Source organism: Bos taurus, chromosome 1 (assembly GCF_002263795.3).
Source record: "Bos taurus isolate L1 Dominette 01449 registration number 42190680 breed Hereford chromosome 1, ARS-UCD2.0, whole genome shotgun sequence".
Taxonomy (NCBI): Eukaryota; Metazoa; Chordata; class Mammalia; order Artiodactyla; family Bovidae; genus Bos; species Bos taurus.
In genome coordinates, this window is record NC_037328.1 from 152653256 (window position 1) to 152680434 (window position 27179).

Below are 27179 nucleotides of genomic sequence, written 5' to 3' on the forward strand. Positions count from 1 at the left end.
TGCTTGTCGCTGCTCCTCTCTTGGGGAGCGTAGCTGTGCCTCTCCCGTATATGCTTCATGCACCCTCCGTAGGAGGAGGTGGCCTTTGGCAGGTTTTCTCTAGTGCTTTGTTTTGCTTTAGCTTTTTTTGTTGTTTCATTTACTCTTCCTACTGTCACCCATTCTCAGTGTTTCTGGACTGTCCTATTAGGGATTGTTCTTCTGACTTGGGGACCGTGGTTTCCATTGTTCTCCGCTGCCTGCATCCAGGGCATCCCCACCATCCTGTTGGTCCTGTGACGTGGGTGTCTCCCTCGCCAGCACGGGAGTGACAAGCCTTGAGGTCCTGATCTTTGGCCTGTCTTGCCTTAGGGATATCGTGTCCACCATACGCTTAATTCATGAAGAGCCGTTCCATTGTGCCCACTTCTGAGCACATCTTCCCTGAATATTTGACCTGTGGTTCTAGAGCATCGTGCTTTCTGTCTACTGCTTGTGTTTCTCCACGTCCAGCCTTCAGGGCCTCATTCTCTAAAAGGTGCTTCTTCTGACCACTCTGATTGAAGGTAGTCCAATACAGAAATGGGCGGGGGGGGGGGGGGGGCGGCGCTTCTCAAGGGCTTTGAAAGACAGTTCTTTGCTGACACCATGGAGGCTTATTTCAGAGACCTTGATGACAGTTTTGGAAGGCTGGGAAGGTGAAGCCCAGCCAGAAGTCATAGATGTCCCAGAAGAGCAGGGTCGCCACAACCGCCCGCACTGTTCCTCTGGCCCAAGACCCGCGGAGAGTGAGGACGCACAGCTGCTCTGAGCTCGCCCTGCTCCCTTATCCAAGGTCTATGAACCACAGTTGAAGAGCTCTCAGCAATTCATTTTTGGCTCCCTAAGATTTCAGATAAATTTTTGAAAAGAAATCCGGTACATTTTTGCAGAATATAGCTGGAAGATTTTTCAGATTATCTATTTATTTATGAATGTATACTATTTACAAATTTTTTAAATTAAAAATTAAAATTTATAAATATGTCATTTATTTTATTGTATTTCTACATATTTCTTATTCATCTTATGAAATTACTGAATGGAGTATCTATCTATTACCCCTGTTTTATTCTTTTAAAATCAGGGACTTTAAACATATGAAAATCAGCAACAATCTGGTTCTACTGTGATATTCCTTTTGAGGCAAAAACAAGCACTGAATTATTTAACTGACCTGGATCAGATTGTTCTGGGGACTCCTCCCACCTCCAATTTGATAGTTTACTTCGCTGCTCATTTTCAGTAATATAGTGGAAACACTCTGAAATCTGCCCACGTTCTCTCAGCCCTGTTGGAGAGGCTCCTGAGAAATAAAGGTGATGGTTCTGGCTCACATTTTTCTTTGACGTGAGCAGAAGACAGAGACACAATGGACCTGCCTTTACCCTCCAGCCCAGTGGTTCTCCTGGTGACCCAGGCTGGGAGCATCAGCTCCACCATCACCCAGGAACTTGTTAGAAAAATGCATATTCTCGGACCCTACCCCAGAGCTTCTGAGTTAAAACTCCCAGGAACAGGGTCCTCGGAGCTCCGTGGTCAAGCCCTGCGGGTGTCCCAGCATCAGGCCCACGTTTGAGAACCCCTGCTCTGGTCTGACAACCCATACTCATGGGAGGGTGCTGTGAATTTCTGTCGAATTCTGCTGCAGCTGCATTGAAGACACTACCGTGGTCTTTGAAGTTCTGATAAACTATCCTTGTCTTGAATGTGTGCTGGGAGGGCTGGACCAGGAGCCAGGAGAACTGCTTTCTCTATTGTCACCACTAACTGGTCCTGGAGGACTCCCTCACCAGGAAAGTGGCGTTTTACCATCTGCTTTTCTTGCTTTGTGTGACAGGAAGATAAAATGAAACAGTGGATGTTAAAGTGGTTTGAAAATGTTAGCATGCGATGTGAAATGCAAGGCCGCGTCCGTATAAAAGAGTCCCTGTAGAGCTTTACCCCGACCAGATTTCCCTGTGAACAGTCCTGTGCGTCTGCCGTGGGCTGTGTTGCTGTGCACACCCACTCACAGCTGTTAGAAATCACAGCTAGCTTAGCACCTGTGAATACAGAGGAAGCAATAGGTCCTAGGAACATGACAAAGTGAAAAAAAAATAGCTTTCACGAGACCCCAGTGTTGGAAAATCAAATGCTTTCTAGTTTTTTCACTGTAAACAAGATAGGTGAAATGTTAGAAATGAAAGGGAGAAGGAAAGGAGGGGGAAAAACACCTGTTTACTTCTTAAGAAGGACCACTGTTGTGGCATTCGCGCTGACAGTGGTACCCAGTTTGCCCACAGGGTGGCAGCTGCAGACCTGGAGGCTCAGCCTCACGGGCCGTCTTCTCTGCACAAGAGTGAAAAAAAACAAAAAAAGAGCCTTCTTCCATTCATTCAACACCCGCGCGTCTCGGGGCGGTTTTGTCTTCAATTATAGAGATAATATCCCATTTGAGGAAAAGAAAGGTGGCCCTATTTCAGTTCAAGTGATCTGTGATTGCTCATCGGGCGTTCCACGAGAAGTGACTGCAGTGGACAGAAAGAGGTGCCAGCCCAAGGCCTGGCCGTGGTCACACTCCTGTGTGTCCCTCTCTTGTTTGGTGAGAACAGCTGGGCTGTTTTTTAAGGGAAATCACGACCTACCAGTTCAGCCTGCAGTGCCTGGTAACTTACTCACTGTCCCGTGTGAATTCAGCCTTGAACCCCAGCACCACCCTCCGCGGCCCCCTGAAGCACCGGAGTCTTGGTGGCGGAAATTCGCAGGAAACTGGGCTCCAACGCCGTGGGGCTTTACATTGCTCTAGAGGAGGGGGCTTCCTTGGGGTTTCTTTAAATTCAGATTATATAAATTAGATGGAGAGGGGCACTCGTTCTTTTTTTCTTTTTTTAATGGAAAGATAATTGCTTTACAGAATTTTGCTGTTTTCTGTCAAACCTCAACATGAATCAGCCATAGGCTGATTTCTTTAGAAAAAAAATTTTTTTTAAATTTTCTATTGGAATATAGCTAATTAGCAATGTTGTGATGGTTTCAGGTGGACAGCAAAGGGACTCAGCCGTACACATACATGTATCCCTTCTCCCCCAAACTCCCCTCCCATCCAGGCTGCCACATAACATGGAGCAGAGTTCCCTGTGCCCTACAGTAGGTCCTTATTGGTTCTCCGTTTAAAATACAGCAGTGTGTCCATGTCCATCCCAAACTCCCTAACTGTCCCTTCCCTCCATCCTCCCACTCCCATCCGCCGCAACCATGAGTTCTCATAGTTTGTTAGTATGTTGCTGTTTTGTAAATAAATTCATTTGTATCATTTCTTTTTAGATTTTGCATATAAGGGATATCATATTTCTCCTGTCTGACTTACAAGATGCTCATACTTACTTATGTGAAAGGACTTATGGAAATCACAAAATTCATGAGAATGGGTTTAAAACTATTTAGAGCTTCACAGTGTTTTTCTTGGAGTCCTGTCGGACACATGCAGAGGTGTATTCCACACGTTCCTAATAACTTATCTGGTCCCGCTTTGTTCCACGGGATGTAACATTTCCTCTGCCAACTCTTCCTGCCTCTTTCCGAATAAGGGGGCTGTTATTCTCCCCGGCAAGTGAAAAGTGACAAGCTCTTTTATTAAAACAATCAGGACATCTAAATATAAAATTTTAAAGGTGTATACCCACCTCTGAAATTATCTTATTAAGAATACCTTCATAATAATCCTTTCATTTTATTGCAAAAGACACTACTGTAATAGCAAGGCTAGGAAGGAAGCACAGGTAATTATCAAAGTGACTCATGTAGCGAGATGGAAAATCCAAGTTCCTTGTGTGTAAAAATATCTCATGATTGACGTGTTACCAAATTTCCACAAAATCGATTTCCACATCATGATTTAAGGCTTTGATTGCTTTCCCTCATGGATCGCAGGAACTTTCCCGAGCAGAATGAGCATCCAGGGAGCATGCTTCCTTATGAAATGAGAAGCAGAGGCTTCTGTAGGCAGTGGGCAGGTGAGGATGCTGGCGTGAAGGAGTCCCTCCACCCCGGCCGCCGTTCCTGTCGGGACCGTGAGAGCTCTGACCCTCCCTGTGGGGGCGCCTGGGAGTCACTGGGAGATTCTGAACAGAGGAACGGCTCTGAGCGCTCAGGCTCTACCTGAATCTCCGTGGAGAAGGGGCCGGAGGAGAGGGGGAACCACTGGGGGAGCTGCCCGTTGCCGCCCTCTGACTTCATTTTCCGCCACCTCCCAGCCCTCTGCTCTCCTGGCTGTTTCTCGAGCCATCCCCGAAGCCCCCACTTGGCCCTTGTAACCAAGCAGCCCTCTGGCTGGAGCCCTTTCCCCACCAGGAGTCCACAGCCCTCGTCTTGCACCTTCTTCAGATACCAGGGTCTCTTTGAGCCCTTCCTGATCTAAAACCTGCCCCCACCCCCACCGCCGGCCCTCCCTGCCCTCTCCCCTGTCTCTATCTTTCCTTCCTACTTATTGCCAGCTGCTGCATGAAGTACAGTCAGCAGGGCAATAGCGGTGGGATTAATGTCCCAATAAACTCGTCATCAGTTGAAAGATCTGAAGGTAGAAAGTGCACTCAGCACACCCAGCCCACCTACTGTGCCCAGAGCACTCACAGTAGTCTGCAGGTGGGCAGAACCCTCTAACCCCAGGCCTGGTTTGTCATAAAGGGTGGAAGTCTCACGGGATTTCTGGAACACCTACTGGAAAGGAGAAACAGCACGAGGTGTGGGGCCTAGATGGTTGTCAGAGTGCGGGTTGTTCAGCCTCGTGATCTTAGGGTCCAGTCTGCCACGTGCAGGCTGAGAGAGGGTCGCTAGGCAGGCCCCCATTCTGAGTCCCGAGCACGGTTTCTGCTAAAAGCATACAGCTTTCACAGCATCATAAAGTCACGAGTGAGGGACCCTCTATGTGCATTGTGGCAGATACGTGGTGGGGGGTGGTCCACTCGGAAGGGCTGGGAACCTTCACCACTGGGTCCTTGAGGCCAGCGCCCGCATCTGGCACGGGCAGGCGTCACATGGACATTGAAATGAGTGTCCGACAGCCCTGCCATCTCCCTGCCGGCTCAGGGGGGCACAGGAAGCAGGGGGTGGGAGTCAGGTGTCGCTTCAGTGACGCCTCCACGCCGGGCCCTTCTTGGAGTCTCATCTCACGTCAAATACCTATGATGGAAGGAGGCTCCGTAGCTCACTCTTCAGACTGAACACAGGCCTCCAGCCACCTCTGTGTTCAGGGTCCAGGCCCTGCCCAGCTCTGCAGGGGGGTCAGTTGCTGGGCTGCCAGAAACCTCCTGACTCTAGGGCCCTGGTATTCCCGGGAAGCCCCCCACCCCTCAGCCACGGGCATGGCTCCCGAGCCAACTCCGGGCCCCCTCGCATCCTGGCCGCCCCCCAGCCCTGCCTTTCAGAGCTCCTGCCACATGAAGAATTCGGTTAAAACGTCTGCGGTGGCACCGCTTTGCAGCAGGGACGCTGTGGTGCCTATTTTTACTTGAATGACTCATTCTCTGCTGCCTCAGTAGGCTTACTTCCTTTGGAGCGTGACTACCTGGCTGAATCTGCCTAACCGCTCATTCCTGACTGACCTCTGTTCACGCAGAAATGATGGCACCTTTTGTAAAGAATCTAAATTTATTTTCTCAAAATAGAAAGAAAGGTGATTCCGTGCCATTTCCGCGAGTTCCTTGCTTTGCCAGATTGCAGTCCCTGAGACGTAAACAAAGGTTCTGCGTCCCCACATCAGTGGTGGGCAGCTCTTAGCTGAGAAAGCAGGGCCTGCAAACAGCGCCCTTGCTCCAGGGCCTCCTGACCTGCACGCACCCGGCCCCGGGTCATCTGCCCCACACGCACCCCCATCAGGGGCCTCGTTTTCCTCCCTCTTAGGGAGAGACCTGGGTTCAGTCCCTGGGTTGGGAAGATCCCCTGGAGAAGGGAAAGGCTACCCACTCTGGTATTCTGGCCTGGAGAATTCCATGGACCCTATAGTCCATGGGGTCGCAAAGAGTCGGACACGACTAGCGACTTTCACTCACTCACTCACTCAGGGAGGCCACGGCCTTACATTGCGAATGTGACTTTGAAGATGAATGTATCCCCCCTCAAACCACTCTCCATTATCATCATTCTGAAACCAGAGCTGGAATGTTAAACAGATTTTGAGACTTCAAAAATTATTCCTTGCTGGTCTTCAGAAACAAAACTCAAGTAAGAAAGCTTATCAATTGCACTTCTGTTTCTGTTCAAAAGCTCCTGACCGTGGGCTCAAAGGCCCCTTGTTCTGACCTCCTGACACGGCAGCGCCCCGGGGCCTGGCGTTTGGGTGGACCCTTTATTCCCCAGGGAAGGAGGGGCAGTTTGCGAGGGGCCGCTGGGGCAGGGGAAGGGGTGCTGCCTGGCCGGAGCAGTCTCTGAGTCCGTGGGGGTTCTGACGGAGCACCCGGAGCCCGGGCTGCTCCTGAAAATAGTTAGAGTTGCTTTTATTTTTGGAACTTTTGCAAGAAAAAGAAATTTGTGGTGCCTGGAGAGTCTGGTTTTGGAAAGCAAGCACAGGGCCTCTGAGTCCGACTTGGGCGGGACGTCATTTTCTCATTAAGGAGCAGAATATGGTTTCTTGATCTGTTTCTGCTGTCTTGATGTTTAGCTGGATTCCTGGGTGGTTGGTCAGCCTGGGTACATCTCCAGAGAGCAGGGGGCCCGGCCTTGGCACCACCCGGCAAATCTGTGTGCCAGGGGAGGGGCTTTGGCTGCCAGACCAGGTCGATTTTCAAGGCAGAACTGTGTGTAAAAACGCCCAGTGACAGATAACTATTAAATATTAAAATTCCTGTTCTTGGGGGGAAAAGGCACACACAGAAGTCTCATTGTAAGTGATATGATTTACTTCTAATCTCTTACAGTAAGAGCTAGAAAGCTGAGTTTCCTTTCCAGAAAATTCTCATTTATTTTCAAAAAGTTGCATTTTATTACTGCTGAAGGATTTTAATTTCCAAATAAGTATGCTTTTTTTTAAAAAAAAAAAAAAAAACCAGGAGTTTTGGAAATCCCAGAGACAGGAGTAGAAAAAGTCGCAGTGTATGATGGCAATTCTCAAGTTCAAGGAGGGGTGAGGGGAGCCATGCTGTGATGGCAGACTTCTTTTAGCCCATCTGTAAACTGACATTTAAGTAGAATTTAAGTCGGCAGTTTCTCTGCACCAAGTTAAAGACTGTTGTGCTGGCTAAGGGGAGGCTTATGTGTAAGCCTTTATAGAAGTATATAGATATTCACTCCCAACCAAAGAAAGGCAGGGAGGGTTGTGATGCCTCAGGTTTTATGGCCAGGGTAGCCGAGCTGTACTTAGAGGACCACAGCCATCACAGCCGGTCTGGACGGTTGACCTGCAGCGTGAGCGTGCATATGGAGGGCAGGCTGTGGGGTGAGGGGGTACGTCACAGAATGATGTAAAACCATTAGACTAGTTATTATTGCCTAAATCTGAAGCCTGCAGCTAGAAGAGTCCTGCTGGGGAAACAATCGTGGCCAACACTGGGTCTGTTTTGGAAATGTTCTGATCCAGACGGTTAACACAGTGAGCCGTTTTATTAAGGGGCCCTCGCTCCATGTTTGGAGAGAATCGCACACCCTTTTATTAGGAACGTGAAGTAAAGCCTTTGAGTTTCAGCGTCCTGGCGGGTACGTCTAGTTGCCGGGAATAACGAATTGCATCTGCGGAAGCCCCGGTCCTGGCAGGATCCTGGCCTCAGCCGTCCTCTCCTCACCCCTTCCCCTTCTAGACTGACGAGCGGCGCCATGTCCAGAGCCGGCCGGCAGCTGGCCCTTCTCCTGTGCAGCTGCTGCGTGGCTGTGGCCATCCCGGGGGGCCTGGCCGAGGAGGGCTGTCCGGCTGAGCCCCACCAGGCCTCCCGCTACGTGGCCGCTGTGTACGAGCACCAATCCTTCCTGAGTCCCGACCCGCTGGCCCTCACCAGCCGCGAGCAAGCCTTGGAGCTCATGCATCGGAACCTCGACGTCTACGAGCAGCAAGTGACAACTGCGGCCCGAAAGGCAAGGCGTGCTCAGCAGGGCGGGCTGGCCCCGGGTCGGTGGTCCCCTGCAGCCCCTCTGCGAAATCAGACCCAGAGCGCTGAGCTGAAGGAATTAGGTGGCTCAGTTCAGTAGAGTTGCTCAGTCATGTCCGACTCTTTGCAACCCCATGGACTGTAGCACACCGGGCCTCCCTGTCCCTCACCAACTCCTGGAGTCCACCCAAACTCATGTCCATTGAATCAGTGATGCCATCCAATTATCTCATCCTCTGTCATCTCCTCCTCCCGCCTTCAGTCTTTCCCAGCATCGGGGTCTTTTTCATTGAGTCAGTTCTTCACATCAGGTGGCCAAAGTATTGGAGTTTCAGCTTCAGCATCAGTCCTTCCAAAGAATACTCAGGACTGAGCCGCATCAGGGGGCTAGAGGCCCGCTACTCAGAGGGCGGTCTGCAGACCAGCAGCATCAGCCTGCCCACCAGAGCCCGTGAGAAATGCAGAACACAGGGCCCCGTCCTAGACCTGCAGAGTCAGAATCTATTATTTTGTAAGATCCCCAGGTGATGCTTCCCCTCCAGCCTGGGGGACATGCCGGGCCAGGCCCCTGGTTATCACACGTGGGGCCTGCTAAACCAACTGGGTGTCTGGTGGCTCCCACGCCCACAGAGTGGGCCGGGGTGCAGGCGGGGGCCTTGGCTTTCTTTAAGGCACCCCCGGTAGGAAGAAGGTGCAGAAACACTGCAAAGCTGCCTGCCCGCTGGCCGCTCCCGCTCTTGGAGGCTTTCAGAGTCTAACTGAACCAGGGAGCCACCCCGGAGCGGGTTTGCTGCCTCCCGACGATGCGGGGGGCTCATTGCTGGTCCCTGTGCTGGACCCCGAGCAGCCCGAGGGCCCGGTCCAGACAGAACCGAGCCCAGCGGACAGAGTGGACTGGTGCCGCCTCTGTGCCGGGGACGGAGCGGGACCAGCTGGAGGGACGGCCGGGGGGAAGGGCCAGCGGGGCTGCTGAAGGATGCCCCGCTCCTGGGGACAGGCGGGGACCCTCTGGGGGCAGAGGCCCGTGCCTGTGAGGTCGGGGGCAGACCACCTGCCCAAGCAGCCCCCCACCCCTGCACAGGGAGGCCAGCCCTGCCCGGCCACGTTCTGACATGCGGCCTGTAGCGCAGGTACGTGGAGCACACTGATGTTGGAAGGGCACCTAGAGGCCGCGTCCTCCTGCTTCTGATGGGTGACCCTCCTCCTCTGTTCCCAACCCGATGCCCAGCCCTGGACGCCTCCAGGGCCCAGGGCTCCCCGTCCACTTGAGGACGGTGGGAACTCCTAGGAAAGAGCTTTCTTTCCGTGAGCGACAGTCAGCCTCCCTGCCACTGCCGCCCATCGCCCTGTCCTCCGAGCCCAACAGGACAGACTGAACCCCCCGCCCCAAACCCACGCTGCCTCCCCCAGAGCGCAGCCTGGCTGTCACGGCCGGGATCTCTCCCCAGGCCCATTGGGGGTCTCTCCCAGGCCCATCGGGATCTGTCCCCAGGCCCGTCAGGATCTGTCCCCAGGCCCATCGGGATCTGTCCCCAGGCCCATTGGGATCTGTCCCCAGGCCCATCGGGATCTCTCCCCAGGCGCATCGGGATCTGTCCCCAGGCCCATCCGCAGCTCCTGGACAGGGGCGGTTCCAGCCCTTCCCTCAAGGCTTTCTGGGTTACCCCATACCCTGAACTGCGCACAGCTCTGTTGAGGACAGGGCGGAGCAGACCTGTCTCCATTCTCAGTCTAAGTGTTGTCCCCAGACGAAAAGCTTTTCAGTTACATCTCGCTGTGGGCTTGCCAGGCACTTGCTGTCAGTTGCAGCCCCCGAGCCCTTTTCGCACAGACATACACACTGCCAAGGCTGTGCCATCGTGTAAGGTTAATTGATTTAATCTGATAGCAAAGCCTCCCATTGATGCCATTAAATTTCATCGTTCCAGCCTGTTGGGCTATTTGGGGATCCATACGGGCGTCCTGCGTATCAGTTACCATCACTCACGTCATTCACACCTCCTGGACACAGCTTGTTTCAGTCTGCCCTGAAGTCGGTGTAAAAACATCCCAGGCCATGCGCTCAGGCCTTCTCCTGACACAGATCCATTCTCTGCACGGGGGCGTTGGCTTGCACCGTGCTGAAATGTCACCCCCTTTCCCTCCATCCTGTCCACAAAACCATGCTGAGACATTCGGCAGATGCCGTACTGAAACCCAGAGACCGTGACTGCAGTATCCCTGCCTTTTCATCACCTGCCCCCAAATGAAACATGTAACATGTTTTTATTAGACATACACTGGCTGCAGACATCGTTGCATCTCTACTTGTGGTCCAGGAGCGGGGATGAAGCCGTTGATCTGGTCATTTTCAGGACTTACAGACATCTTAGCTCCCTACATGGTTATGTGTGTTAAAGTCACCTCCAAGACAGGTTGATGTCAAGTGTGTGTCAAAGTTTTGTATCAAACGTGCTATAAGGGCACAGGTTCCTGCAGGCCAACAAGTTCTCTCTTGACAGAGGCATTTACAGGGAAGAAAAGGAGTCATGCTTCAAGATATCAGGCTGGGAGCTCACCTGGGTTGGCACTCGGAATTCCTCAGGAGTTCTTGGGCTACTGGTCTATCAGGAAACTGCTCAAGCCCTTTGTCAGGCATGCAGAGTGCTTCCTAGAAGGCATCAGACCCCGAGTTCTGCCTCTGCTCCAGTCTGAGTCCTCATTCCTGGCAGGCGTGTAGTTAGGAAATGCAATTTAATATTAATAGGTATACATAACTGTTACTTTCCACAGGTAACCATTCAGTGCTTTCAAAGCTTTAGTTTTTAATAGAGGAAAAACATTTGTCCAAGTATAATTTGCAAAAAGTTAGAAACGTGACTCTTACACATAGAGAAGAATGGACATGTGTCAAAGGTTTTATTTAACTCATTAATTAGCCAAGGAACCAGTGAGGTGGTAAAGCTGGCTCAAAAGAGAATTTGAGGAAGAGATGTGAGTGTATCCATCAGTCAAATGAATGTGGAAATGAATCTGCTAATGGATACAAAAGTGGCTCGTGCTGCCCTGTGCCGTGCTGTGCTTACTCGCTCAGTCGTGTCCGTGCTGTGCTTACTCGCTCAGTCGCGTCCGACTCTGCAGCCCCACGGACTGTAGCCCGCCAGGCTCCTCTGCCCCTGGGATTCTCTAGGCAAAGGATACTGGAGTGGGTCGCCATGCCCTCCTCTAGGGGATCTTCCCGACCCAGGGATTTAACCCAGGTTTCCCACATTGCAGGAGGATTCTTTAGTCCTACAGGGCAATAAATCATCATCTTTAGGGTGATGTTTTGTTAAACAGCAAAGGCAAACAATGGTACATTCACTAGATAAATGGTCCTCGAACGCGCTTGTCAGTCAGTACTCTGCTGTATCGTGGAAACACATACGTATACAGAGAACGTAGACAGACATTCTTCATCTTGTTTATTTCTGAGTTTGCGATAATTTTCCTTTCTAATGTGCAGTAAGATGACCGAATGCATTTTCTGCTGGAGGGAGTGAATTTTGCTGTGATCTTTCTGGAAGGCTATTTGGCAACGTATGTTAAGAATTAAAATTTTTTTCCTATGTTTGACTCTCAGTATTTTCACTTATAAAGCTTTATACTTATAAAGCTTTATTTATAAAGAAATAACCAGAGTTCCAATCAAAGATTTGTGTACAGTGCTCATCCAGAAAGTGTCTTGAGTACCCTGTAGGCAGATGGTCACCACAGTTGTCCAGCAACAGAGGATAAACTGTGGTGTCTTCTTAAATATTATCCAGCGTCTAATACAAGTGATGTTTCTGAAGGTGTCTTTGTAGTTTTTTTTTTTTTTAATAATTTTGTTTATTTACCTCTGGCCGCACTGGACTCCCTGCTGCACACAGGCTGTCTCTAACTGTGGTGAGCAGGGCCGACTCTTCGTTGCGGGTGTGCAGGCTTCTCATCAAGGTGGCTTCTCTTGTTGCAGAGCGTGGGCTGTAGGCACTCGCGTTTCAGTGACTGCAGCACTCGAGCTGGGTACTCGGTGCTTGCAGGCTCCAGGGAGCATGGGCTCAGCCGACGTGGTGCTGGGGCTCAGCTGCTCTGCAGCACAGGGAATCTTCCCAGACCAGGGACTTAACCCGTCCCCTGCATGGGCAGGCGGATTCTTACCCACTGTACCTCCAGGAAAGTCCTGGCACCTTTGTAGTCTTGATGGTTCTGTAGTGAGAGCATCAAGATAGAAAACTGTATGTTTATTATTGTCTCAGTTATACACACACACACACATAGACAGAGAGGGGAAAAATGAAATCAGGATGTTAGCAATTCCTATCTTCATGATACAGGCTTAGGAATTCTTCCTTTATAATTTCTGTTTTCCAAATGTTCTACAAATAAGCTTTCATGGGTTTTATATAGCCAGGAAAAAGTTATAAGGGTGTGCAGTGCATTCCGGAAAGCAGTGACTCAGATTGCCTGTTACTCTCGATGACTCGTGCCTGCCCGCCGCCCTCTGCCACCACTCGCCGTGGCTGAGGCTCCAGGCTTGGCACCTTCAGCCCAGTAAGAAGAGAGCGGCTGCAAAGGGCCTGGCCCTTCCGTTCCGGCTGTCTCAGGCGGCTGCCATCCCCCTGGGCTGCCCCAGTTGTGAAGAGGCCTGTAAGGGGCCCAGGGCTCTAAACGGAGTCTCCTAACTCCCAGGGAGAGAAACACAAGTTACAGCCCAGTCCTGGTTCCTATGCTGAAATCAGCTCGACCCTGACACCCCAGCCCAGGGGGCGCCCACCTCTGCTGCACGTTAGAGTCACCTGGGGCCCTGTAGACAAACTCTGTCCCCGGGACCTGCTCACAGCTGACAGAAGCAGACTCTAGGCATGGGCCGCCGGATCACCCTGGAACAGCCAGTATGTTTTAAGAAGCTCCCCTGCCTGACGGAAAAGCGCAGTGAAGGCTGAAAGCCACTGGACTACTGGTAGCGTGTGTGTTGAGCATGGTGTTCAGGGCCTGTTGTAGTTCCCACTGCAGCCCCCAGGGCACCACCCCGGCTCCTAACCCCGCTCCCTCCGGCCAGGCTCACCTGTCCCTACCGCCCCTGACCAGCCCCAGGCACGTCCCTGGTTCCTGGAGGACACTGTCTCGGTTCCCTGAGAGTCAGACCCAGTGAACTGTTCCCCCCAAGGCTCAGATCCCTGGCCCTCCGGTCCCTGGTTCCGAGCAGCTGCAGGACGGCTGTCGGAGGCATGCGGGCTGCTTCCCGGCATCTGCTGACAGACTGTCCTCTGATGTTTTGACTTACAGGGTGCACAGATCATAGTGTTTCCAGAAGACGGCATCCACGGATTCAACTTTACAAGGACATCCATTTACCCGTTCTTGGACTTCATGCCATCTCCCCGCTCAGTCAGGTGGAACCCGTGCCTGGAGCCCCACCGCTTCAATGACACGGAGGTAAGTGAGGGGCCTGGCTTCCCTCCTAAGCGGGCAGGAGGCACACGGAGCTGGGCCAGGCCAGGGGCCAGGAGCCAGGACGTGCAGAGCCCTTCAGATCCTGAAAACCAAGCCGAAGCTCCCTGTGCCCCACAGTTAGAGAGTGTCCGCTACCACGAGGCCTTTACTCACCTGCGGCTCACTGTGGTTTTCAATCACCAAGGAATGCATGAATATATGCTAGAACAACAGACCAAACAGAAGTTAAAGAAGCGGGGCTTCCCCAGTGGCTCAGTGGTAAAGGATCCAGCTGCAGGAGATGTAGGCTCGATCCTGGTCCAGGAAGACCCCATGGTGCTGCGGAGCGGCTCCACCTCTGAGCCAGTGCTCCGGAGCCCGGGGACCGCGGCCCTGGAACCCCCTCTTCACGGCAAGAGAAACCCCGCAACGAGAAGCCCGACACCGCCGCCACTCACTGCAGCCGGAGAGAAGGGCTCCCAGGAACAAAGACCCGGCACAACCAAAAATCAATAAATAAAATTATTGTAAAAACTTAAAAAAATGCAAGTCCACTTCAGCACGCCCCATGCCCCATCCTACCCTGCTTTCTAGAGAAAACTATAAATGATTGGATGCACCTCCAACTATTAATATATTCTTGTCTATGCATCCAGCATATAGTGACGTCGTTTTTATTTTAAAGTTTCTTCGTTGATGTACGGTTGATTCACCACGTGTTAATTTCCGCTGCACAGCAAAGTGGTTCACTTACACGTACGCCGTTTTTTGTGTTCTTTCTCGTGTTGGTTTATCACAGGATGTTGAATATGGTTCCCTGTGCTGTATCGTGGGACCTCGTCTGTCTATTTTATAGACAGCAGTTTGCATCTGCTAACCTCAAACTCCCAGCCCATCTCTCCCGCAGCCCGCACCCCACCTCCCCGGCCACCATCTGCTAACCTCAAACTCCCAGCCCATCTCTCCCGCAGCCCACACCCCGCCTCCCCTGCTCTCCCGCAGCTGCACCCCGCCTCCCCGGCTCTCCTGCAGCCCCCACCCCACCTCTAGCCTGCACCCCGCCTCCCCGGCCACCATCTGCTAACCTCAAACTCCCAGCCCATCTGTCCCGCAGCCGCACCCCACCTCCCTGGCTCTCCTGCAGCCTGCACCCTGCCTCCCCGGCTCTCCCGCAGCCGCACCCCACCTCCCCGGCTCTCCCGCAGCCCGCACCCCACCTCCCCGGCTCTGCCGCAGCCCGCACCCCACCTCCAGCCCGCACCCCACCTCCCCGGCCACCATCTGCTAACCTCAAACTCCCAGCCCATCTCTCCCGCAGCCGCACCCCACCTCCCTGGCTCTCCTGCAGCCCGCACCCTGCCTCCCCGGCTCTCCCGCAGCTGCACCCCACCTCCCCGGCTCTCCCGCAGCCCGCACCCCACCTCCCCGGCTCTGCTACAGCCCGCGCCCCACCTCCAGCCCGCACCCCACCTCCCCGGCCACCATCTGCTAACCTCAAACTCCCAGCCCATCTCTCCCGCAGCCCACACCCCGCCTCCCTGGCTCTCCCGCAGCCCGCACCCTGCCTCCCCGGCTCTCCCGCAGCCCACACCCCAACTCCCCGGCTCTCCCACAGCCCGCTCCCCACCTCCCCAGCCCCTGCAAGTCTGTTCTTTGTATCTGTGAGCCTGTTTCTATGTCATCCAGTGAAGCCGCTCAGTCGTGTCCGACTCTTTGTGATCCCATGGACTGTCGCCTACCAGGCTCCTCCATCTGTGGGATTTTCCAGGCAAGAACACTCAAGTGTGTTGCCATTTCCTTCTCCAGGGGATCTTCCCGACCTGGGGATGGAACCCGGGTCTCCCGCATTACAGGCAGACGCTTTACCGTCTGGGCCACCCGAGAAGCCCTGTTTCATAGATATGTTCGTTTGAGTCCTATTTTACGTTCCGCATCAAAGTGATACCGCGTGGTGCTTGTCTGTCTCCTCCTGACTCACCTCGCTTACTCTGATCATCTCCTGAGTCCATCAAAGTGATACCGCGTGGTGCTTGTCTGTCTCCTGACTCACCTCGCTTACTCTGATCATCTCCTGAGCCCACCCCTGTTGTCGACCATGGCATTACTCCATTCTCGTGGCTGAGTGACCTCCCGCTGTGTATGCGCACCACGTCTTCCATCCCTCTGTCAGTCGGTGGGCGCTTAGGTTGCTTCCGCATCTTGGCTATTGTGCGTAGTGCTGCTGTGAACACAGGGGAGTGTGTCTCTTTTGGGATTAGTCTTCTCCAGGTACACGCCCAGGAGTGGGCTTGCTGGGTCCCCTGGCTGTGCTGGGTCTTGGCTGCTGCACCTGGGATCTTTGTTGTGTCCGGTGGGACCTTTCCTTGCAGCACAGAGACTCTCTAGTTGCAGCTCGCGGGCTCACTAGTCATGGCACACTAGTTGCTCCGTGGCCTGTGGAATCCTAGTTCCTCAACCAGGGATCAAACTCGCATTCCCTGCATTGCAAGGCAGAGTCTTAACCACTGGGCCACCAGGGAAATCCCTTTGGTTTTTTGAGGAACCTCCATCGTGTGTCCCACAGTGGCCACGCCAATTTGCATTCCCATCCACAGCGTTCTCCTTTCTCCATACCCTCTCCAGCAGTTGTTTGTAGACTTTTTAATGATGGCCATTCTGACTGGAGTGAGGCAGCACTTCACTGCAGTTTTGATTTGCCTTTCTCTAATAACTAGCAATCTTGAACATCTTTTCATGTGCCTGTTGGCCATCTGTATGTGTCTTCTTTGGAGAAATGTCTATTTAGGTCTTCTGGCCATTTTTCAATTGGGTTTTTCTTGTTGTTCCATTGTATAAGCTGTTTGTATATTTTGGAAACTGAGCCATCATCTGTCACATCATTGGCAATATTTTCTCCTGGTCCGTAGGCTGACTTTTTGTATTGTGTCCTTGGCTGTAGAAAAGCTGTTTGATTAGGTCCCATTTGTCTGACTTTGCTTTTTTTCCCTCAGCTTGGGAGACTGACCTAAGACAACATTGGTTTATAATTCATGTCAGGAAATGTTTGCCTACGTTCTCTTCTAGGAGTTTCATGGTGTCATGTCTTATATTTAAGTCTTTAAGCCATTTTGAGTTTACTTTGTATATGGTGTGAAGGTCATTGATTTACTTACATGTGGCTGTCTAACTTCCCCAACACTGCTTCCTAAAGAGACTGTCTTTTCTCTGTTGTATATCTTGCCTCCTTTGTCGAAGGTTAGTTGACCATAGGTAAGTGGGTTTCAGAGAAGGCAATGGCACCCCACTCCAGTACTTTTGCCTGGAAAATCCCGTGGATGGAGGAGCCTGGTAGGCTGCAGTCCACGGGGTCACTAAAGTCAGACACGACTGAGCGACTTCACTTTCACTTTTCACTTGCATGCATTGGAGAAGGAAATGGCAACCCACTCCAGTGTTCTTGCCTGGAGAATCCCAGGGACGGGGGAGCCTGGTGGGCTGCCGTCGGTGGGGTCGCACAGAGTCGGAGATGACTGAAGCGACGTGGGTTTATTTCCGGGCTCTCTCTGTTCCACTGATCCATGTTTATTTTTGTGCTAAGACCACACTGTTTTAATTACTGTAGCTTTGTAGTCTTGTCTAAAGTGTGGAAGGGTCATGCCTCCTGCTTTATTCTTTTTCTTCAGTATTGCTTTGACAATTCTGGGTCTTTTATGGTTCTATATAAATTTTAGGGTTATTTGTCCAAGTTCTGTGAAAATGTGAATAATTTGATAGGGATCACATTAAATCTGTAGATGGCTTTGGATAGTATGGCCATTTTAACAAAATTAATTCTTCCAATCTAAGAGCATGGAATATCTTTCCATTTCTTTAAATCATCTCTAGTTTTCTTTCTTAATGTTTTATAATTCTCAGTATATAAGTCTTTCCCGACCCCTTGGTCAGGTTTATTCCTAAGTATTTTTATTTTATTGAAACAATTTTAAAAGAGTTTTTTTTTTTTTTTTTTTTACATTTCCTTTTTGATAATTTATTTTCAGTGTAGAGAAATGCAACTGATTTCTGTACGTTAATCTTGTATCCTGCTACCAGACTGAAGTTGTTTATCAGTTCTGGTAGTTTTTGTGTGGATCTTTAGGGTTTTTTTTTTTTTTTTTTTTTTATAGTATTGGGCTTCCCTGGTGGCTCAGAGGTAAAGAATCTGCCTGCGATGCAAGAGACCTGGGTTCGATTCCTGGGTGGGAAAGATCCCTGGGAGAAGGGAATGGCTGCCCACTCCAGTAAACAGAATCATGTCATCTGCATAAAATGACAGTTTTACCTCTTCCCTTCCAATGTGGATGCCTTTTTTTTTTTCCTTGTCATTGCTGTGACTAGGGCTTTCCAATACTGTGCTGAATACAAGTGGTGAGAATGGGCGTTTTTGTCTTATTCCAGATTTTAGCAGGAAGGCTTTCAGCTTTTCACCATTGAGTGTTATATTGGCTGTGGGTTTGTCATAAGTAGCTTCTATTATGTTGAGATATGTTCCCTCTCTCTCTCATCTCTACTTTGGTGAGAGTTTTTTTTCATGAATGGATGTTGAATTTTATCAAAAGCTCTTTCTGTGGTTTTTGTCTCCGGTTGGTGTGATGTATCTCATGTTGATTTGCGTGCACTGAACCATCCTGTGACCCGGGGTTGTGACCCTAGGATGAATAGCCCAGTTGTGGTATATGATCTTTCTTATGTGTTGCTGGATTCAGTTTGCTAATATCTTGTTGAGAATTTTTCCATGTATATTCATCAAAGATATTGGCCTGTACTTTTCTTTTTTGGTAGCGGCTTTGGTTTTAGTATCAGGCTGAGGGTGGCTTCCTAGAGTGTCTTTGATTTCCCTTGTTGGGATTGGTCTGTTCAAATTGTCTATTTCTTCTAGCTTCAGTTGTGGTGGGCTGTATGTTTCTAGAAACTTGTCCATTTCATCTAAGTCGTCTAAATTGTTAGCACATAATTGTTCACAGTATTTTCTCCTGGTCTTTTATATTTCTGTGGTATCAGTTTTATCTCTTCTTTTTCCTTCTTTTGTTTATTTGGGGTCCTCTCTCTCTCTTGTTTTTGTTGAGCTTGGCTAGAGATTTGTTGATTTTGTTCAACCTTTCAAAAGACCAGGTCTTGGTTTTATTGATTTTTTTTCTGTTGTTGTTTTAATCTTTATTTCCTCTCTCATCTTTATTATTTCCTTCCTTCTAATGCCTTTAGGGGATATATATAAATTTTATTTCTTTGTTTTTGGCTGTGCTGGGTCCCGTTGCTGTGGGTTTTCTCTAGTGGTAGTGAACAGGGGCTCCTCTCTGAATGCAGCGTGCAGGCTCCTCACCGCAGCGGCTTCTCTGACTGTGGAGCCTGGGCTCTAGGGCGTGTGCAGCCTTTAGCAGCTGTGGCACGTGGCTCAGTAGTCACAGTTCCCGGGCTCTGGAGCGCGGGCTTAACAGTTGTTGCCCACAGGCCCAGTTGCTCCATGGATGTGGGATCCTCTGTAAACCAGGGATTGAACCCGTGTCTCCTGCATGGGCAGGTGAACTCCTTACCCCTGGGCACCCGGGGAGCCTCTGACTTTGAGGAAGGCCTGTATCACTATGAATGTCCCTCTAAGGACTGCTTTTGCTGCATCCCATAGGTTTTGTATGGCTGTGTTTTCATTGTCATTTGCTTCAAGGTATTTTTAAGATTCTTCCTTGATTTCATAATTGATTGACCCTTTGGTTTTTGATAGCATGTTGTTTAGTCTCCATGTAACCTTTTTTCCTCATTTCTTTTTCTGTGGTTGATTTCTAATCTCATGCCGTTGTGGTCAGAAAGGACGCTTGAAATAATTCATGTCTTCTTACATTTCTTAAGGCTTATTTTGTGCCCTAGTATGTGGTCAATCCTAGAGAATGTTCAATGTGCACTTGAAAAGAATGTTTGTTTGTTTGTTTTTAATGTAAGGTCCTAAAAATATCAATTAAGTTTAACTGTTCTATTGTATCATTTAGGATTGCTGTGCCTTATTGATTTTCTGTCTGGAAGATCTGTGTTTGATGTGAGTGAGCTGTTAGTCTCCTACTACTGTTGTATTCCTGTCAATTTCTCCCTTTATGTCTGCATTTGTTTTATGCATTAAACATTCGGTGATCCTATACTGGGTGAATATATATTGACAAGTGTAATTATATACACATTATATAGTGTCCTTCTTTATCTTTCTTTATGGTCCTTGTTTTAAAATCTATTTCGTCTGCTATGAATATTGTGACCCTCATTTTCTTGTCATTTCCATATGCATTAATTATTTTTTTCCATCCCCTCAGTTTTTTTTTAACTTATCTTTATTTGGCTGTGGTGGATCTTAGTTACAGCATGCAGGATCTAGTTCCCCAACCAGGGATCGAACCTGGGGCCCCTGCATTGGGAGTGAGGAGTGTTAACTACTGGGCCACCAGGCAAGTCCCCATCCCCCACTTTCAATCTGTGTATGTCCTTCATTCTAAAATGAGTCTCTAGTGCAGTGAAGTTGCTTAGTTGTGTCTGACTCTTGGCGACCCTGTGGACTGTAGCCCACCAGGCTCCTCCGTCCATGGGATTCTCCAGGCGAGAATACTGGAGTGGGGTGCCATTTCCTTCTCCAGGGGATCTTCCCGACCCATGGATCGAACCCAGGTCTCCTGCATTGCAGGCAGATGCTTTAACCTCTGAGCCACCAGGGAAGCCCAAAATGAGTCTCTAGTAGACAGGATATTGTAAGCACTTTTTTTTAAACCCAATCTGCCACTCTTTCTTTTGATTGGAGCATTTAGTCCGTTGACATTTAAGGTAATTATTGATAGATATGTATTCATTGCCATTGTAGACTTTGTTTTCTAGTTGACTTGTTAATTTCTTGTTTCTCTTTCTTCTTTTTGCGATTTGATGATTTTGTATTATACTTAGGTTCTCTTTTTGTTTTTCTGTGAATCTATTGTATGTTTTTGATTTGTGGTCACCTTGTTTTTCAAGTATGTTAACCCCTTCCTACATCTCCTTGCATTAGACTTATAGTCACATGGGTTGAAACACATTCACTGAAAAAAATCTACTTTTCTTTACTCTCCTCCCCAACATTTTATGATTTTCATGTCCTCTTTTTCATCTTCATGTTTATTCTTTTGCTGTTCATTGCCTTCACAAAATGTTTGATTTTTTTTTTTTTAAACCTGTATAATAGTTTATTGAAGTGATTTACTTTCCAATTGTGATTTTCTCTTTTCCATAGATTCTTGCTTCTTTTCTATCTAGAGAAGACCTTTCAATATTTCCTTTAGGGTAGGTTTAGTATTGCTGTATTCTCTTCGGTTTTTGCTTGTCTGAGAAAATATTTATCTCTCCTTCTATTCTAAATGATAATCTTGCTGGGTAGACTATCCTGTGAAAAGTGAAAGTGGAAGTCGCTCAGTCGTATCTGACTCTTTGCGACCCCATGGACTGAAGTCCGTGGAATTCTCCAGGCCAGAATACTGGAGTGGGTAACCGTTCCCTTCTCCAGGGGATCTTCCCAACCCAGGGATCAAACCCAGGTCTCCCACATTGCAGGCACATTTCTTACCAGCTGAGCTACCAGGGAAGTGCAGATTTTTCCCTTTTAAGACTTTTTAAAAACTCTTAAGACTCCTTTATGAGTGTATCTTACTGCTCCCTTCTGGCCTGCAACTTTTTTGTAGAGAAAGAAAGAAAGAAACGGAAGTTGCTCACTCATGTCCAACTGTCTGCAACCCCATGGACTGTAGCCCACCAGGCTTCTTCATCTCTCAGATTTTCCAGGCAAGAATACTGGAATGGGTTGCCATTTCCTTCTCCACGGGGTCTTCCTGACCCAGGGATTGAACTCAGGCCTCCAGCATTGCAGGTAGATTCTTTAGCATCTGAGCCACCAGGGAAGCCCAAGAACACTGGAGTGGGTAGCCTATCCCTTGTCCAGGGGATCTTCCTGACCCAGGAATCAAACAGGGGTCTCCTGCATTGTAGGCAGACGCTTTACCCTCTGAGCCACCAGTGAAGCCCATTTCTGTAGAGAAATCAGCTGATAGCCTTAGGGGGTTCCCTTGTAATTAATTCTGTTTTTTTCTTGCTGCCTGTAGACTCCTCTCTTTATCTTTGGCTTTTGTCATTTTAATTATAGAATGTCTTGGTGCAGGTCTGTTTCCGTTCACCTTGTTTGGGACTCTCTTTGTTTCCTATATCTGGATATTTGTTTCTTTCTTTCGTTTTGGGAAGTTTTCAGCCATAATTTCTTCAAAGAAATTTTTGATCCCATTTTGATTTTCTTCTCCTCTGGAGTCTCCATTATGCTTAAATCGGCACACTTTATATTATCCGTGTGCACGCGTGTCCTCAGTCGCTCAGTCGTGTCCGACTCTTTGCAACCCTGTGGACTGTAGCCTGCCAGGCTCCTCTGTGCATGGGATTCTCCAGGCAGGAATACTGGAGTGGGTTGCCAGGGGATCTTCTCAACCAGGGATCAGACCCGTGGGTCTTGTGTCTCCTGCATTGCTCTTTACCACTAGCGCTGTCTGGGAAGCCCATATTATCCCATAGTCCCTTACATTGCTTTCATTTTTTTTCTTTTTATTTGACTTTCTGTCTGCTCTTCTGATTGGGTGATTTCCATTATTCTATCTTCCAAGTATTTATTCATTCTTCTGCATTATTTAATCTGCTATTCATTGCCTTTAGCTCAGCTTTTGTCTGGACAAGTGAGTTTTCTAATTTTTCTTGGCTCCTCTTTATAGCTTCTAGGTCCTTTTTATGGTAATCTGCATTTTTATCAATCGCTCTTCTTAATTCCTTCAGTATTTTCATTATCTCCTTCTTGAATCCAGTGTATATTAGGCTGATGAGGTCTGTTACATTGTTTGTTCTTTCAGGGGAATTCTCTTGATCTTTTAATTGGGAATGGTTCCTCCACTGTATTTGACTTATATTTCTCTTGCTCTGTGAGTTTAGGAGAAACAGTGATCTGCTGTGGTCTTGGAGGTCTAGTCTAGCTTTATGGGGTAGCCTCCCTGGGTAGCCTGTGTGGGTTTGGTATTTTTGGTGTGAAGGCTGTCTTTGGTATAGATGCCTGCTGTTCTTCCCTAGGTCTATATTGGTCATTATCCCCTGGATAGGAGGTATGACAGGTGTCGTGGTGACCAGAGCCTGCGCTGAACGTTGAGCAGGGCCTCCTCTTTGCTCAGTGGTTGTCACTGCCCACTGAGGGCCAGATCTGCTCCCGAGCTGTTGGGGCAGAAGCCCCCAGACCCATTTCTGAGCTGGGGTGCGAGGGAGCCGGGGAGCTGAGGGGGCCTGGAGCACTCCTGCTGGGAGAGAGCCACTAAGTATTCCTCTGCCAGCACCATCCTCCCTGAGTGTGCTCTGTGGTGTCACCTGTCACCTGTCGCACAGGCATACAAAGCCTCTGCTCTTGGCACTGCTCTCCGTCCCTTCTCAACCATGGGAAAACGGGCAGCCTGCCCTGGTGTCCCTCGGGTGGCGTTCTCACAAGGCCAGCGCAGCTCCGCTGAAGTCAGGCATCCCGAGCACAGTAGTGCACATCTGGATCTGCTGCAGGACCTGCGGAAGCAAGCCGCAGCCTGCCGGGCCCCCGTGTGCATGTCCCCACAAGCACACGGCCGCTAAGGCCGGACCTGTCCCAGGCCCGGGAGCTGCCCACTGGGATGTCCCAGGGGCGCTGAGCTTACAGAGCGGGCAGTGGTGGGGTGACCCCGCACAGTGTCAGGGGGAGGGCTCGGATTCCTGCCTTTACATGCAGGCAACCCACGGGTGCTCCCGCAGAACTTGCAGAGGTAGAGCTGTCATCAGCGCCCATGGAGACAGAGGCTGCTGTGGTGGACCCACCCCTCTGTTTGGGCAGTGTGCATTCACAGTGGGGTTTTGATGGGGGTGCAAGCCCTCCATGAGCGTGCCAAGACTGAGGCTCCTACGGCAGGCCCACCCTCGCCTCACACACTTGTTAACAAAGGCTCTTCACTTCTGTGGCCGGCCCAGGCTTCTTCCACATACACCCCTGCCCCTCACCATGCTCCAGCCCCCTCAGGCTGTCTGCGTGCAGCCCACTGCAGTCCTGCCCCTCAGGCTGTCCTCTGAAGCCTGAGTTTCAGCACCCAGCCCTGCTGCAGACATCGGTGGATGCGTGTCTCTAGTGCAGGCTGGTGGCTGGACCATCCCTGCAGGCCTCTCTGCTCTGTCTGCCCCAGGTGGGTGGCTCGGCTCGCCTCTGAGCCCCTGAAGCTCCCTTTCTGTCTTGGTGAAGGGGCTTCCCAGGGTGCGGGACCCTTTCCTCTTTCACAGCTACTTCTTAGGGGTGCAAGTCCCATCCCAATCCACCCCCGCCTCGGCTTTTTTTTCTTTCGTTCTATCCGGTGTGTGGAGATTTCTCTTACGATTTTGGGTGTTTGAGATGGTCTGCCAGCATTCAGCGGGTATTTTGTGAGAATTATTCAAGATGGAGGTGTATTTTGATGTGTATGTGCGAGGAGGTGAGCTCCACATCCCCCTATTCTGCCACATTGATTGGACGTCCAGCCCCCCGCCAGGATAAACACTTTTAAAATTATTTTTTCAAGAGCACTGTGTTTTCCCTTTAAAGGACTTTGTTGCACTTTGCATCCCCAGTAATAGCACATGAGTGCCTGTTTGCCCATCCTTTGGTCAGTGAGAGAGAGAATAGCCTTTTTAATTTTTGCCAGTCTTATGGAGGTGAGAAATGACACCTCATTGTCATATTAATCTGCGTGTCCTTACTGCTAAAGAGACTGAGCGTCTCCTCAGGTGTTTGTTGGCCCTTTGTATTTGCTCATCTGTAGCCCGCTTGTCCGTGTTCTCTGCGTGCTTTCAGTGGTGGGTACTCTTTTCTTCTTGATTTATGTTAGCTGTTTACATATTATGGACATAATACAGGTACTGTTCTAAAATTATAAGAAGGAGGCAGGGTTTAAAACTTCCTTCGTTTACACTTTCATTTCCCCCTCTAGGTCCTCCAGCGCCTGAGTTGCATGGCTATGAAGGGAGAGATGTTCCTGGTGGCCAATCTTGGGACAAAGCAGCCTTGCCATAGCAGTGACCCAGGGTGCCCGAGTGACGGTAGATACCAGTTTAACACGAACGTTGTGTTCAGCAGTAATGGAACCCTGGTTGACCGCTACCGCAAACACAACCTCTATTTTGAGGCAGCGTTCGATACCCCTCTGGAGGTGGATCACACAGTCTTCGACACCCCCTTCGCTGGCAAGTTCGGCGTCTTCACTTGCTTTGACATATTGTTCTTTGACCCTGCCGTTAGGCTCCTCCAGGACTCCGAGGTGAAGCACGTTGTGTATCCGACTGCCTGGATGAACCAGCTGCCACTCTTGGCAGCCATTCAGATTCAGAGAGGTTTTGCCATCGCCTTTGGCATCAACCTTCTGGCTGCGAACATCCACCACCCATCTCTGGGGATGACGGGGAGTGGCATACACACCCCTCTGAAGTCCTTTTGGCACCACAGCATGGACAGCCCTGAAGGCCACCTCATAATTGCTGAGGTGGCCAGAAACCCACCGGGCCTCATCAGTGCAGGGAACGCCACAGGGAAAACGGACCCATTCCACAGGAAGTTTTTACAACTCTTGGCAGGGGATCCCTACTCAGAGAAGGATGCCCAGGACGTCCATTGTGATGCGGCCCCCAAATCAACCACGAATGCCTCTCCCACGTTTAACTCTGAGATGATGTATGACAATTTCACCCTGGTTCCCGTGTGGGGAAGGGACGGCCACGTCCACGTCTGTGCACACGGCCTCTGCTGTCATCTGCTTTACCAGAGGCCCACCGTGTCCCAGGAGCTGTATGCCCTGGGGGTCTTCGATGGTCTTCACACCGTGCACGGCACCTACTATGTCCAAGTCTGTGCCCTGGTCAAGTGTGGGGGTCTTGGCTTTGACACGTGTGGGCAGGAGATCACAGAGGCCATGGGGATGTTCGAGTTTCACCTGTGGGGGAACTTCAGTACTTCTTATATCTTCCCAATGCTTCTGACCTCAGGGATGATGCTGGAAACCCCTGACCAGCTGGGCTGGGAGAGTGATCAGTATTTCCTGAAGAAGAGGGGACTGTCCTCTGGGCTGGTGACGGCAGCTCTCTACGGGCGGTTATATGAGAGGGACTAGGGGGTTTTGGAAATGCCCCCCCCGCCACATACACACACCGACACAGGCTGAAGCTCACGGCAGTGGGACCTCCTCTTTGCCCCAGAGCCCATCTGGGAGGCAGGGAGGAGGTAGGGAGACAGGCTGCGCCAGGGTCTTTCCCTCTTAGGTGGAAATTAGTGAGGTATTTTCTGGTATTTTATACTCTCATTTCTATTTTTCAAGCCATTTCTTCCTCCAGCAGATCTTTCATCACACAATTGATTTAAGAGCTCAAACAGAAATAAACGTCAGCTTACGTTTCACATGTCCACAAGACGGCTAGTTCTGCATGTCGTGTGTGCTTTTTCTTGTTGTTGATTAAGTGACTCCCAGGATATACGGGTATTTCACAAGCCTCAAACATTATCGAGGGTAAGAACACTCAAAGCAAAAGCCGTCTTAGAATGGCTGCCGTGGGGACTTTTCCCTACTGGTGGCCAGAATTCGGACCCATCATGCCACAGCCACAGGCAGCCCCAGCAATGTGGAGCCTGAGGCAGCTTTTGAAAACAGAGGGGAAACTTTTCTCAAATCTGCCTTTCTGCCAGTGATCGGAATGTGTCAGGCAGGCCTCAGCATAACTGGAAAGAAAGAGGGCTGTGCCCCAGAGAGAGAGAGAGGCTGGAAAAAGTGCTGAAGAGAGGGCAGTGATGGGAACAGATGAGTAATAGGATTCCTGGGCACAGTGTGTCTCATCCAGGGATTCCAGGCACGTCAATAAATCACACTGGCTCTGGGCAAGCGCCTTCTGGCTGCCCAGCTGTAAGGGATGGAGCGATGCTGTGAACTCAGGGCCTTCTCCTTGCAGACAGGTGGCTGGAGCGGCCTGGGGCTGGCGCATGCAGACTTTATCCAGTCACTGGACAGGTGTCTTTGGAGAGCCCACCACAGCCGGAGCAGGACCTCCCACAGAGTGAACTGTAGATGCAAAATCGTATTCAGTGTGTGAAGACCGTTTTCAGGCCTCTGGTGTCGGTATTCCTTGTGTCCAACATTTCCAAGTTGTTTTGACTCTATGCCTAGTAATTATCTCAGATCATTTTTAAAGTGGAAAATGGATAGTTTTTTTTTTTTTTTAAAGAAAATGGATAGTTAGCTTTATGTGATTTGCCTCTTCAAGATATAGCTAGTTTCATCTCCGTTATAAATTAGGTGTTTTAAAGCAGTATGTGCATATATATATATATATAATATATAATTAACTGTTACTATAATTATACAAAGCGAAAAATGAGATTCTTTGCCCGTCTCCCACAGTGTGGCCCTTCTGGACCCTTCTCTGGCTCTCAGGCAGGATAATAAAGAGCACAGATCCTAGAGTCAGACTGGCCGTTGCTTTCTTGGCCTCCTGGTTTGCACTTCCCCATGCAGACCTCGCCTGTTTATTTGACCTTGTTGCGCCCGTTTTCTTCTGCATGGAATGTGTGTTGAATCATTCACGTGGGAAAGAAGTGAAGACCCACTGACTCAC

The 27179-nt window shown here is 50.0% G+C and overlaps 1 protein-coding gene across 2 annotated transcripts in view; it reads left to right on the forward strand.

Moving 5' to 3' along the window:
* BTD (biotinidase) overlaps positions 1–25984 on the forward strand; it is a 41104-nt gene extending 15120 nt beyond the window's left edge. For both annotated transcript variants that reach the window (NM_001102206.1, XM_005202148.5), the window contains 3 exon segments: positions 7788–8058; positions 13359–13508; positions 24515–25984. In NM_001102206.1, the coding sequence (NP_001095676.1) occupies positions 7804–8058; positions 13359–13508; positions 24515–25687 (1578 nt within the window). In that variant the 5' untranslated portion in view covers positions 7788–7803 and the 3' untranslated portion in view covers positions 25688–25984.
* The last annotated feature ends 1195 nt before the right edge of the window (positions 25985–27179 follow it).